The sequence below is a fragment of the Anarhichas minor genome, unplaced genomic scaffold (assembly GCF_050575085.1).
Source record: "Anarhichas minor isolate MPS153535 unplaced genomic scaffold, ASM5057508v1 ptg000022l, whole genome shotgun sequence".
NCBI lineage: Eukaryota > Metazoa > Chordata > Actinopteri > Perciformes > Anarhichadidae > Anarhichas > Anarhichas minor.
This window is the reverse complement of record NW_027466468.1, coordinates 3376198-3389999: the sequence shown is the minus strand read 5'-3', so window position 1 is coordinate 3389999 and position 13802 is coordinate 3376198. Positions and strand designations below refer to the sequence as shown.

The window sequence follows — 13802 nt, the reverse complement described above, 5'->3', positions numbered from 1 at the left end:
TGACCATGTGGCTCTGCAAAGTAATTAGTAACTAAAGCTTTCATATGAAGAAGGAGTCAAACAAATGCAGTATTTGCTTCTGAAATGTGGGGGAGTAGACGTAGCAAAACATCAAAATATTGAATTGCAAGTACTTCAAAACAGTAATACAAACAAATAACTGATCCATTGTAACTGAAAACGTTAATTAGTGCAATTGTAAGTACAATACTTTGGTAATTATATCTACTTAATTGATGAATACATGTGACTACAAATACAGATGGTCCTATTTTCTAAATAATTAGGCGATCCCCAGGTCAATAGGTCAATAAACTAAAAGATTTCATAAAATGTTTTACACATGCGAATGACCCATTATATTATTGGATATCTTATCAAATGTGTGCTAATCTGCATACGTTTTCAGAACAGAGGATAAAGCCCGTTTCTTGTTTCATTTTATTGACAGTCAAAGGTTTTAACAAAGGGAATTTTGTATATCTCCATATGTCAGAAAATACAGTCAGCAGACATAAAAAAATATATAAATCAGGCTATGAATGACATGAACAAACCTCATTATAAACCTTCAGAATAGAGGAATGGAACTGAAGTTTGGTGTACGTAAGAGCTACTGAAGTGGAGATTTCTGGATCAGAGTCTGAGAAAAAAACTAATTTGGAGAAAAGGGCCTTTAAAGATCTGTTTTGTAAACTTACATTTTGAAGACACTACAGGTGAATAGAGTAATAAATTATAGTAATATATATCACCATGAAACGTCCCCAGTTGATTACTTACTAGAAAAACAAATCTTGAAGTTCTGTTTGAATATGCAAATTAAGCATTATCAAATGGTAACTTTTGGGGAATTTAGGAGAAATCCACAGAAGCAAATAGACAAAATAGTAAAATAAACACCTAAATGTGTATTTTGGAGGATTTCTTTCCACTAGCCTGAAAGAAGACAAAATGCCAAAATCTAAAAATTGACAAGTGCATGAAAAAATATTGTTTTTCCCTGTAGTGTCTCCCCACAAGACAAACGCTATTTTTCTATACAAAGATACAATGTAACACACAATGTATCGACAGGCTTTACAGTCCCACGGCAGCCCAGACTCTGTGTCCAAATAACTCCTTTTCTGCTACCTAGTGTAATATCTTATATATATATATATGCTAACAATGGAAGAAAAGAAAGGTGCTGTCCATAGCATGTACACCGTGTTTAGTGAAAAATCCCACAATGCAATGTTTCACTTTTGATAAACTGTAAAAAGAATACATAGTTATACGTCACCACACCAGTCAGCCGCAGAGTAAAATGATGAAGATTGTCTGAAAATTGCAATTTACTGCTGATAATCTGAATGGTCAATACACACAATCATGGAAACAGTATTTACAAAAATTTAGAAAAAATTACAAAAATAATGAAAGCATTTTGCAATCTGTATTAACAACATTTCTTTCATATAAACTTTTATAACATTCAAAATTGTTGGTATAACACAGATACTATAAATCGATTGGCTAATAACAGAGCAGTGTTTTGTCAGCACAGAGCAGCAGACACACAGACAAGCACCTCAGATTATCGCCATCAGATGTGAAGACAAAAACGCACTGCGACGTGAGAAACGACAAATGATTGTGTATCTGTTGGAAGGAAAATGAAGAATAGTTATCTCCGCAAGGAGATCATGTATTCGGTCGGCTGTGCGTGGTTGTGTGAGCATCTCGTACATATCTCATCTCATTTCTGATTATGCTCAAGGACCCCTCGTGGTTGCAGTGATTTACACTCTTTGAAAACATATTTTATTGAATGTTTTATAATGTCATTGACTGCAGACTCCGACTGCTCTTAACCGGCCGGTAGGGGCCGCAAGCGATCAACAACTGCTTCAATTTGGATTTCTTGCTCCCGCTAAAATTACACCTCTTTTGATTTGCACGCGACTGACATTTGCAGGCATGTAGGTTTTGTATACATAACTATCGCTTCACAAACAACAAACTCAACAGAGAGCTGACTACAACGCAGCATCTTCTCATGTCAGTAGGAGGAGCGTTAGTTAGCCGTTAGCCGCAAGTGAGCAGCAGAGTCCTGCATTGTGTTAGCTAACAGAGCTAACAGCTATCGGGGCTAATACAGCTAACAGAGCTAACAGCTAATAGAACTAAACACACAGCGGGACTGTTCAGAGGAAGTGTTACACTGAAATGCAGTTTAGCTGCACAGAGCCAGCGCACCTCTGTAGTTATAATATAATTTTGAATCAAGTCGTTCCAAGTCAAAAAAGATAAAGTGAAGCCACCTGTCATTGAAGTCGCAGGTCTTTTTTGATTTAGTCATTCATCAGATCTCTGACTTTAGTCTGACACAAGTCCACGTAATGTGATTCGGGCCACTCCTCTGCAGTTTAGCTCACATTTCTATGGCATTTGACACAAACAGTAAGTGTGGTCCACAACACTCTTTCACCATTATTTTTATGTGACCATCATAGTCATGCTATATATTTAGCAGCAATAGAAGTCCATACAACATACTAGTGTTTTTACAAGTTTTACTTCAAATCAAATTCGCCTTCCTTTTTACAACAGTATAAAACTAAACATGCATATACATTCAAACTGCTGGATGTATACAGTGAAAAGAAAGCTTGCGTTTAGCATTGCCAAAGGTATTGGTCCATGGTGAAAGAGTTGTGAGCGAAGATTGATTTACAGGGTGTGCACTGAATTGGCAAGAGACGATAGTTTAACCGCGACAAACGGAATGCTCCCTGTGAGGGATTACCCGACTCCAGAACCTGAAGATTGACGGTAACAGTAGCGCGTTTCAGTTGTGAAGCGAATTTTTGGCAGTATTTTGAAATGTCGCAAAAGAGAAATGAGCATTAAGCATGTTTCTGTCAATTGGTTTGGGACGAATAAATTTGGCTACGCCAACCGTAGTTTCGTCGAGAAGTTGGCGGCATAGGCTCGACTCTGCGCATTGCTGTAGCTCGCCAGTAAACAGAGTAGAAGAGGTTGTGAACGCAGACGAGAGAAAAATCGAGAGAGGTCATATGGAATTTGTTTCAATTGGGCAATTTGATTGAATTGTTCTTTCAAGTCATCAGCTAATATCGGCCATGAGACAAATTAATGCCAGCTATTTCCACTTCCAACAGCGGAAACAGCTGATCAGTCATGCAAGTTAAATGTTTGCTAGGTCAGAGCTACTATTAAGTCTACTATGTAAAAATGACTACATATTCTGTACTCAATGCAACTTTACATAGATTTTCAAAGTAAACTAAAATAAATGGAAACCAATGGGTGGCTGGAATGAAGGAAATGCTATAGTGTGCTTTGGAAAACTGCAGGAAAGCAGAGCCTCTGGTCTGACAAGGGTAAAGAGATGCTGACGTGAATAATGCTTTTTGTGTTCATGAAGCTGCAACTGTGACTATCTTCTTCTTAGTGTTGTCATGCGACCAACAACTGATCACGCAATGTCCTTGATGTCCCAGACAAAAAACAGAGGAATATCTGCCATCTCTCCGTGGAAGACCTTGTCAAACATCTCGTTCTGGGCCACAGTGAAGTGACTCTTCCAGTCACCGATGGTGCCTGGTGTTCACAGTACATGAAAGGAGAAGAACAAAGGTTATAGTCATCCATCCTCACTCTGCCATGTATCATTAGTCTGGCTATTCAGTGCATTGCATATTATGCCGTCCCAGTAAAGCTCATCACTGGCAGGCTGGTGACACCGTGTGCGCATGCGTTTTCCTCAAACATCACTAATACAGCAGCTCAATATTTACATATTAACAACAATGGATCAAAATACTGCTTTTATGTGAAAGGTGCAACTCTGAACTCGGGAGTTGGTGGAGAACAAAACAGATAAATGTTGGACTTACATGTGCTAAATTCGAGATGCAGACCATTAATATAGTAGCAAACAACTGTTAAATATGTAAAGATATAGTGGTGTAAGGCAGTGATTCTTAACCATGATGGGGCCGCGAGCGCCACCTAGAGGGCCGCAAAAAACTTTCAGTTTTGCACCTGTGGGCCGCGAGGGCCGCGGGACCGCATAGGTTATCAATTGAAGACACCAGAGATATTACTGTTCTCCATGAGACGCTCAGTTACAATATAGCTTCCCACCACCTGGTGGCGGTAATGCGTCAGTCAGTTGTTTAACAAGCTCCAATAAAGCAGAAGAAGACACTCAGCTAGCCGCTAGCCTGTAGCGAAAGTTATGGATAAGTTTTTATAAAGAAAAAATGAAGACGACAGTGGTGCCATACCCCCCCCCCAAAGTCTAAATGTGTGCGCAAGTACAATCCTGACTTTCTTAAGTACGGCTTTGTGAACGGAGGCAACGAGGCAGAGCCGAGGGCTCAGTGTGTGGAATGTGAGCTAATGCTATCAAACGAAGCACTGAAGCCTTCGAAAATAAAGCGACACCTAGCGACGAAACATCCAACGCTCGTGGGAAAGCCTGTTGGGCTTCTTGTTGTCTTTGCAGGTTTACATACACATGATAAATAAATGTCTTTGTGATCATCACATTGTATCATCTCATTTATTTGACAAGGGTTTTGCCTGTTCAACTCCGCGAGGGCGTCCTCGATCCCCTCCCTCTCCGTTCCTACGGCTTGTTTGCGCAAACTACGTCACAAAACATGTCCGTATTTGGTATCCCAGCATGCCCAAAATCCTCATCTTTGCAAAGAAATCATCAATATTCTTTCATTTTTTATGGATTTTCCACAAAAGGAGCCCAAACACACACTGTCCAAAGTCGCCATAACCGCTGCAAGTCGGATCTTGCAGCATTTCGACGGAAAAAGACACATTACAGACCCGACAATGTGCTAGCGGATGTTACCATGGAGCTAGTGGCTTCAGAAAACGCTAGTACTTATAGTACAAACCTTATCTTCTTCTTCTATAAACCGTCAACCAACGTATGACCTTGCGTAACTGAGCTACCCGTGCGCTCGGTCGCAGCCATTACGCACAGCAAGTCCGCTACTCACACACCACGTCCAAATATCCTTTTAGAGCTCCGCCTGGATCTCTTCATGGAAGAAACACTGTAGAATGGTCATTCTTTGTCCAATCTTCTTCAAATTTTTCAAAGTTGTTATTTTTTATTATGTTATGAATTATTCTTCGTTAAAAAAATCTGCAACTTGAGTCGACAGGTGAATTTGTCTTGGTTTTAATCATTATCAATTAGCGGTTGAGCAAAGTGAGCCACAACAGAGTTCCTGTGCGCATCTGAAGCGGTAAACTCTTACCTTTCCTCATGAATCTTCCCTGGTGGTGGCTGAGCAGTTCACCTGGTACCCGCTCATAGTTGGCCTGTGGGATATTCTTCATGTTGTTGAAGGTGCTGTGTTTCACCACATCGGCCAGCTGCTCATCGGTCAGCTCTTTACCCAGGAACAAGGCGATCCTCTCCACTGCTGAATGCAGGTCCTGAACATAAAGCGCAGTAGCATAAATTCTTCTTTTTTTTTTTTTAAGATCCTTGTGTGTTTCAGATTGAAATGATTTCAGCTCCTACTTGAATCATCTCTTCGTAAGTGATGAACAGCATGTTAATATCATCCTTGTGCGAGTACCACGTCTTAATGTGCTCAAACCAGCTGGAACCAAACACTGCAATGAATAAGGCATAACTGTTACCACCACCACCACACTGCAGACAATCATCATGAGCTGCACTGCTGAGAAAATGTCACAAGCACCACTATTTTGCGAGTGACAGAAGAAGAACTTGCCATCTCCTCTCATGAATTTTTCAAAGAAGTTGTCGAAATCCGTTGGAGTTTCCAACATGTTTGCAACCTTATGGAAGTAGAAGTAAGACACAAGGACATCTTTGGGATTTCTTGCCACGTAGATCACCTAAAAGAGGAACAGTCTGGGTGTCAACAGTTTACAACTCTATCCTGTTTATTGGGGACAGACAGACTATGCTGTCCTCACTAAAAGTTGTTTTAGGAAATGTATTTTCAGCTATACAGCCAGCTTGACAATATATTTTCCAGCACTGTATTCTCCAAGGAACAGACAGGTTGTTGCATTTGGCAGGATTTAATGGAGGAAAATATGGAATTTTGTAAAACTGAAAAAGAGCACAACAATACAAAAAGTAAGTGCCTTTGTTTGTAAGTACTAAATATTATCTCTAGTACATGAGTAGATAAAAGACTACGATCATAAACCAAAGTGGACAGGTGCTTAAAAGTATTTCAATGCAAGTAATGAAGGATGAGATAAAACAGTAAATAACATGTACACAAGCACCAATGCTTTAACCACTGATACGTATGTAGATGAGAGTAAACTAACAATACTGTAGTCAAACCAAATAAATATTAATGTAAACATGTTAATATAACTGTAAATTGTAGCCGATTTACGAATGAAGCCAATTTTGTGGACTTTGAGGCACAGGATTATAAGGATTATATACTGAGATGCTCACTCTGAGTTCATTGGGCACAAGGAACTTCCTGAACATCACTTCCTGTTACTCAAACAGACATTTCTGCATCCATCTCAGCTGAGAACGGAGAAATGTCTGTTTTGAGTCCTTCCCGAGTCGTGTCATGGCGACAAGCCAAGCGCGGTCCAGCACAAGCTACAGGTCGATTCCCGCCCACCCCTACCTCTCGCTGGCCAAAGCTACTCTTCTGAGACCTGAAATTGGCCTATCAGTATTTATGGGACGATTTGGGTGTGTGCCATGTCCTACAGCTACAGAACAGGAAGTCACATGACCAACTGCTACAATCAACAGTGCAAAGCAGGATGAAGACAGGGCAACAAAACTGCTGGAACTAAATGATTGGGGTTTCTGTTTGTTGTCACCTTGGCCGCAAGGCTTAAGAATGATCCAACACTTTGGTCCAGAACATGCAACAACAGCTGGAGAGATTTCTATGAATTCTGCTGAACTAGCTTTAACTAGTGTTAAAGTTATAACATAACAACCGTAACCAGCGTTGATAAAAAGCAACCACCCTTACTGGACTTTCTTAGGTGATGTTATGTTTGGTTTCACACACGACATGAACAGTGGTCTCCTCTGTGAAAGTCCTGTTTGTTCGACCCCTTCCACCAGCTCTCATTGGACGTTCCCGCTTATTTTCTGTAGTACTTTCTGTAGGTGGAGGCAGATCATTCTCGGATGATGCCTCATGTTGGCTAATACTGGCTAGCAAATTTTGTTGGCTTGTTTTTTTGTTTGTTTTTATAGTGGCTGAAGAAAATACGAGTTTCTCTGAACATGTTCCGTCACAATGTTATTTTAAAAAGATTAACGTTAACCAACACCAGATTTGTACACACCTGATAAGAGAAACCTGGCGTGCATATCAAAGAGAAACCTTCTCAGTGAGTATGTAAAAAAAAAAAAAAGACACCTGGCTAGAGAGCTGACCTTGCCCTTCTTCTGGCCCAGAGTAGAAGGCATGAACTGGAATGGCAGATGGCTGACTCTCATCCTTGGCGACGGGGCCGTGATAAACGTCCGTCTGTGGCCATACACCTCGATCCAGGGGACGAGCTCAGCATTGGAGTATTTGCTGAGCTTGCTGATGGCTGTCAGATCTCCCTTTGCCTCGAGGAGCAGCAGGATCTGCTGCATCCAGATGGTCCCTGTCAAACAGAGCAGACAGGCCTCATTTCCATCTCCCACACCCTGCGTGTCCAATGGCAGCAATTAGGTCAACCATGTGTGTGAGCACACCTCTCCTGTTCTCCGTGTGGAGCTTTGTCCTGGTATCTCTTTTCCACAAAACACATGATCATTTGATACCCTGCACTCGGTTGAAATCAATTTGCAACACACAAAAGAGCAGGACATTCGTGTGTACATACTAATCAGCCTTGTTCCTTCCTCTGTGCTGAGAGCTCCAAGAATCCCTCTGACCTTAAGTGCTCTTCCACTGCAGGACACTGGGAACCACTGTGTATCTAATGGAGGAGCCTCCTCCTCTGTCGCCCTGTTTACACCTGGTCCTGGGTGATCCAATCACGAGGACGGCTCTAAGTACGTAAGTTCACACCTGGCATTAGAATGCACGTCCTTTTCATTTTGCAAAGATCAAATGCGTTGGTAGGAGGCAGCAACGCACTTCCCCTGCCTAGTCTGCCGAATTTAAAAAAAGAAGAAATCAAAACAATACAGACGGGTCTAGCTATTTCTTGGTGTGATCCAGGCAAAACACACAACATTGACATAAAATATCTCTATGGGCTTTGCGAAATTTTCACCAATGTGGACAAAGCCAGCTTTGATGTAAGAACCAACTCGAGATGAGTAAGAGGAGAAAAAAATGAGACCTCTTTTCTTGTTGCGTTCTTGCCTAATTTTTTCCCCTCTTGTGGCGAAGGCATGATCCACCCTACTCTGCTTCTGATTGGCTTACCCTAAAATTCTTACCCTAACTATAACCGATCTCAGTCCTCATGCCTAAACCTAACCAACCCAACCAGCGAAGGCAACAAGTACTAGCCAATCACAGGCAGAGTAGGGCTGGTCATGACTTCACCATCCTGGGAAAAAAAAAAAAAAAATTGGCGTCTTGGATGAATCACACATTTAGAGTAACGCGTGAAGGGGCCGCAAGTTGTTGCGGCGCTTGGTCGTGCACCCTTGAATTTTTAAAAGGCACTTGCTGCAACATGACATGATTACTGAAAAAAATCGAACAATTTAAAGTAAGAAATAAAATATTGAATAATTTCTGGTGATCTAATCGCCCAAGACGCATTTTAAAATGAAGTATAAATAGGTTTTGTGTATACAAAAGGGCTCTTCCATCTTGGTTTTCCTCTCACCTGATTTCGGGTATGTGACGACAAACACATCAGAGTCTCTGGTCTCCAAGTTGTAAATCTGGTCCACGTCATCTGGATCATGAATCCCGTTGATCAACTTGAAGCCTTTGTGTGGCACCAGATCATGGTCATGAATCTTGACCTCATTTACGTCCATGATAGCTAAAGCAAAATAAAAGGACACGTGGTCTCCTTAACCCACTCTTATCCGTGTGTTCTGTTGGTTGTAAAGCAATTGGAAAAACAACAGTGTCCAGTAAGCACATGTATGTCGCCGCAATGTTTGCACAAGATTGCGACATCTATTGCCATTTTAAAGTGTCATCCATTGTGCGTCTGAATGTATTATTATTATAAAAGTGATGACAACCTAAATGTTACAACGATGTAGGTGCGATGTAATCCCGGTTCAATCTTACAACGGTTCATTTCCATTTTCCAAAACATTTCTCTGCTTGATTCTTTTTTGATTTTTAAAGTTGTTCTTATAGGTTATTAAAAGTAATGACCATGATGGCAAGTGTTTGCCCCATTTGAAATGGAACCTCAAAAATGCCATTGAATCTAACCACACACTTCATTTTCCTGAAATACAATATGCTATATTGACCCTTCGCTGAGCCCCGCCTCCTGCTGCTACGCCGTCAGAGCTACCATGGAGCCCACACTGTCACTAACTGCACTCCCTAAAGACATTATTTGAAAAAGTGATTTCAGAGAGAAGCAGACAGAATCGTCTATAATATGCGTTTGAAGGATATGTACAGGATGTCAAACAGATTCAGCAGTGAAAAAAGGTTAAAAAGATAGAAGCTAAAGCTAAAGATCAGTGTGAAAGTAAACCACCACATCACATCACCTGGCGATTGAGACCGAAGAAAATGAAATTAAGAAACACTGTTCCTGTAAAGCCGGGTAAGTCTTAAATCACTATTACAATCAAATCAATAGAAGTGCAAATGCTAAAAAATGATGCGCTAACGTACTAATGTTAGCTCCACAGGTTTTTATGTAGAAACGCAACATTTTAGAAATGCATATCTCCTTCCAGCCTCTCCGGGTAACGAGTATCGCTGTCGCGCGATGTTTAACCGCGAGCAGCTCCAAATCCAAAAAAACAGCCTGAAAATGAAGAAAATCTTAAAACAATGGCACGAGAGTCTATGGAGCAGAGCCGGATAGTTGTCGAGGCTACGCTATGATTGGCCAGTCTTCATTCAGGGGCAGGTTACGACTTATCTTTAAGTCTGTTATCATCTGAAATTGGGAGTATGCTGACACTATGCTCAAATTTATTTTCGCCAACAACACCCCAGGTGTATATATATTTGTTTTTGCCATCTCACTCCAACCATTCTCCAACTACTTCTCCAAATACTTTTGTTAGCTTTACAGCAGTATGTGACCAGGTCTTTATTTAGCCTCAACATATTTCATTTAATAAATGGACCTGTCTCTTCTTGCAGTCACAACATTGCCTCTAATCATCACCTCTTCCATCATAATGATAAATGACACCGTACGGGTCTCCTTCACATCAATTTCTAATTTATTAATTTTACCCAGGGACAAATTTCAAATCATGCCATTTAGGAAAGGACGATATCAGACTCATGTCCTAAATTGCTAAATATCTTAATCTTTAAATGGCATTATTTTATCAATCCTATAAACCACAGCCTACAACATTCTTGACTTCTTTATGCAATACAGTTACAGGCATTGCCTTGCTGGTAATATGTATTAATACAAATAATAGCAGCATAACATACATAGCACTAATATTAAGAAGAAATGGAACCACACCAATACTACTGGTGGGAATGGAGGTTTAAATAGTCGAATGGTGAAAAACGACCCAGTCTTGTAAATGTAAATAAACTGGATCCACTCATCATGCCTTTAATAGGTTCGGGCAAACATTCCATGGCAGCCTATAACTATAAGAACTCCACACTTCAATAATGCTTGGTACATATTTGGTGTACGACAGCTGTAAAATGTTCCAGCTCATGGAGCAGTGATGTTTAAACTGTGTTTCTGTTTATATATGTACACAACGAAAGATGTCTGTGTGCTACAGAGTATAGTTGCAGATACAATGTGGACCGTTGGCTGTAGTTGATCTTCATTTAAGGGGAGACACCCCAGGTGAATTTGTTTGTATTACAAATTTTCTGAAAATGTATGTTTGAATATGCAAATGAGGAATATATGCAAATTTGCATACATTTCCAGAACAGAAATATTGGAACGTTGGATTCTTGTTTCATTTTGTTGACATATTAGAGGATTTTAGATATCTCTTTGTATGATTCATTAACCAGAAAATACTGTCGATACTGTCAATAGGGTCCGTGCACTAAGTGTAATTCATTTGCCAATAGAATTATTGCCAAAAGCGCCACAGCTGCATAGATTTGTGTAGGCAATACTGTGTTTAAGTTATTTCACAACATTTAAACTAACTTGGACCCAAAAACTAGGGGCATGTACACACCGTGGGTGCACAGTAAAAGTCTTATTTCCAGTTATCATCTCTAACTCATCACAAAATGCCACCTTAAACAAGAAGTGTAAAACTTCCCTTTTGTTATAAGAAAATATGAATAATATCTCCCATTATTACCACAACTGCCTAGGATTGTTATTGACCGTGTTGTCAAACAACACTGACAGATCTTCAATGTAACAAAGTACATTTACTCAAGTACTGTAATTAAGTACAATTTTGAGATACTTGAGTCTTTTCTTGTCATGCCACTTCTACCCCACTACTTTTCAGAGGGAAATATATGTACAGAAGACATATGAAAGGTTTGACTCTATTGTATGTACTTTTACTTGAATTACTTTGAAAATAACTGTTACAAGTAAAAGTCCTGCATTGGATATGTTACTTAAGTAAAACAAGTATAATCAGGAAAGTTTTCAGGAAACTCTTAAGTGTGATATTAGTGCTTTTTCTGACAGGATCTGAATATGAAAAGGCGAGTTTGATCAGGATCAATTCATTGTTCATTAATTAAAAGTTGTTTAATGAAACCCAGAACCTGTTTATTAACTACAGTGTATTGACCATTTTAAACGACTATGTAGCATGAAACTTGTTGTGCTTTGACAAGCTTTGGCACATACACGCGAGGACAAATACTGAGGCCATAGAACCAGCAGTTATCATTTTTCTCTCATAAAGTTATTGAACAACTTAATTTAGCTTTTCATGTGTACAGTGTCTCTGCGTTGCCTACACTGAATCAATCAAATGTCATTTCACAAGGAAGCTGCAATAATAATGATTAGTACTACTTGATAATAGATGACAAAAGAGTCTGAAATAAAGTTTAAGATTGGAAGGAGCTGATTGGCTGGCCTGAAATCCATGTTACCATGATGCCAACAGGCAGCAGACACAGGTAGAAAACGTCTGTAATTTGTTAAAAGTTAAGCAATTTGAAGAGTGAACGTATGTTTTATATGTTAATACTATTGGTAATAAGTATTGTAATACAGACCCGTGTTGTGAGCAGAAATATGTGCACCCTGTTGCTGACTGCCTTCTATAAGTGATTTTTATGCTGTGGAAAGTCATGAAGCACTCTATACACAGCCCAGAGGATAATCCTGCAAAATGATTTTTATTTATTTTATTTTATGTAGAATAGTTAAAAGTGCAAACACAACAGAGCCAGCAATAAAGTCAAAATTGAGGGTAAACTTTTACTTTGAAGGCGAGCTGTCTCCGTTTCAGACTCGACTTCCGTTACTCAGTTTTCATTATTAAAGTTGGATAATGGAACAAGCGAGTGTTATGGTGCGCTGAATTGCATTGCACGTGTTCATTCAATGCAACAATAACACAGACAGCGTTAACCGCGTTCAGGGAGCCTCAGCTATCGAACCACGAACTCACACGTAGCAGAAGACATTTACATTAACACAAGTAGACCCATGAGATTAGGTAATACCCCTAAACTGACATTGTTCATTATACAACGTGAACAATGGAAAATAAATTATACTTAGTGCACGGACCCAATAGCCATATTTTTTTAAAACAACACAATAAAAAATGTTTTTTGTAATACAAAGTTGTAGAAATCAGGCGAGAGAAGAGGAGGAAATCCCTCCGTAAAAACCTTCAGAATATAGAAAAGAATGAAACAGGACAGTGTGGTGCAGAAGTGCTGCTGGAGTGGAGATTGAGTCTGAGAAAAAAGGAATTTTGAGAAAACGGCCTTAGATGTTTTTTTACAGGTGGTGGGGAAAAAACTAATACATCACCATGAAACTTCCCCAGTTGATTACTTTAAGATAATAATAATTATTTATTCATTTTTGTATTACAAGTTTTCTGAAATGTTATGTTTGAATATGCAAACGAGGCATTATCTAAAGCTGACTTTCGGTATTTATTAGAAAGCTACAGAGGCAAAGAGACCTAAGTGACTATTTTGGATGTCATCTTTCCACACGTCTGAAAAGATGACGTGTTCACGCTCAAAATCTTAATTGACAGGTGCATGAAACAAAAGTGTAAAGTAACCAACGCGTTGCGTACCTGCTCTGTTCGCTCTTCAGTCCGAAGCAGAATCAACTTCGTCCAGTAGCGTTTTAATAAGATCCCCTCTCTCCGTGAACCATCGGGACATGTGCACAACTTACATCTGCACCACTTTATCGCTCTAAATACGTGCGGGCGGTCCCGCCTCCTTCTGTTCGCTGAAAACTCACATTTTAAAAAAGGAAAACAACGCTGTTCGGAAAAAAAGAGAGAGCGAGAGAGCTTCCTGTTCACCTCAGCCCACCTCAGAAAAGTATGTGTCTACAGCGAGGGGGAGGGGAGAGAAGGACGGAGGGAAGGAATTCCCAGCAGGTCACTTACCAGTCAGCGGCGCGTGGTTCAATGCACGAGCACTATGCTTCCCATCTGACGACCGCCATGGGAG

General features: G+C 40.0%; 1 protein-coding gene across 1 annotated transcript; it reads right to left on the bottom strand.

The window, feature by feature from the left end:
• Positions 1-433: 433 nt before the first annotated feature.
• On the bottom strand, positions 434-13489 carry LOC142955142 (amine sulfotransferase-like). The gene is made up of 7 exons (XM_076096526.1): positions 13415-13489; positions 8854-9015; positions 7451-7668; positions 5784-5910; positions 5567-5661; positions 5298-5478; positions 434-3609 (listed from the first exon to the last, which is right to left on the bottom strand). The coding sequence occupies exons 2-7, from the start codon at positions 9008-9010 to the stop codon at positions 3485-3487; spliced, it is 903 nt and encodes a 300-aa protein (XP_075952641.1). The 5' UTR covers positions 9011-9015; positions 13415-13489; the 3' UTR covers positions 434-3484.
• Between the last annotated feature and the right edge of the window lie 313 nt (positions 13490-13802).

Coding starts and splice junctions, on each gene's coding strand:
- LOC142955142 (XM_076096526.1), bottom strand. CDS start 9,010: ATGGACGTAAATGAGGTCAAGATTCATGACCATGATCTGGTGCCACAC. Junction 5,911..7,450: donor TGGGCCAGAAGAAGGGCAAG/GTCAGCTCTCTA, acceptor TTCCTCTTTTAG/GTGATCTACGTGGCAAGAAA. Junction 5,662..5,783: donor AAAATTCATGAGAGGAGATG/GCAAGTTCTTCT, acceptor TATTCATTGCAG/TGTTTGGTTCCAGCTGGTTT.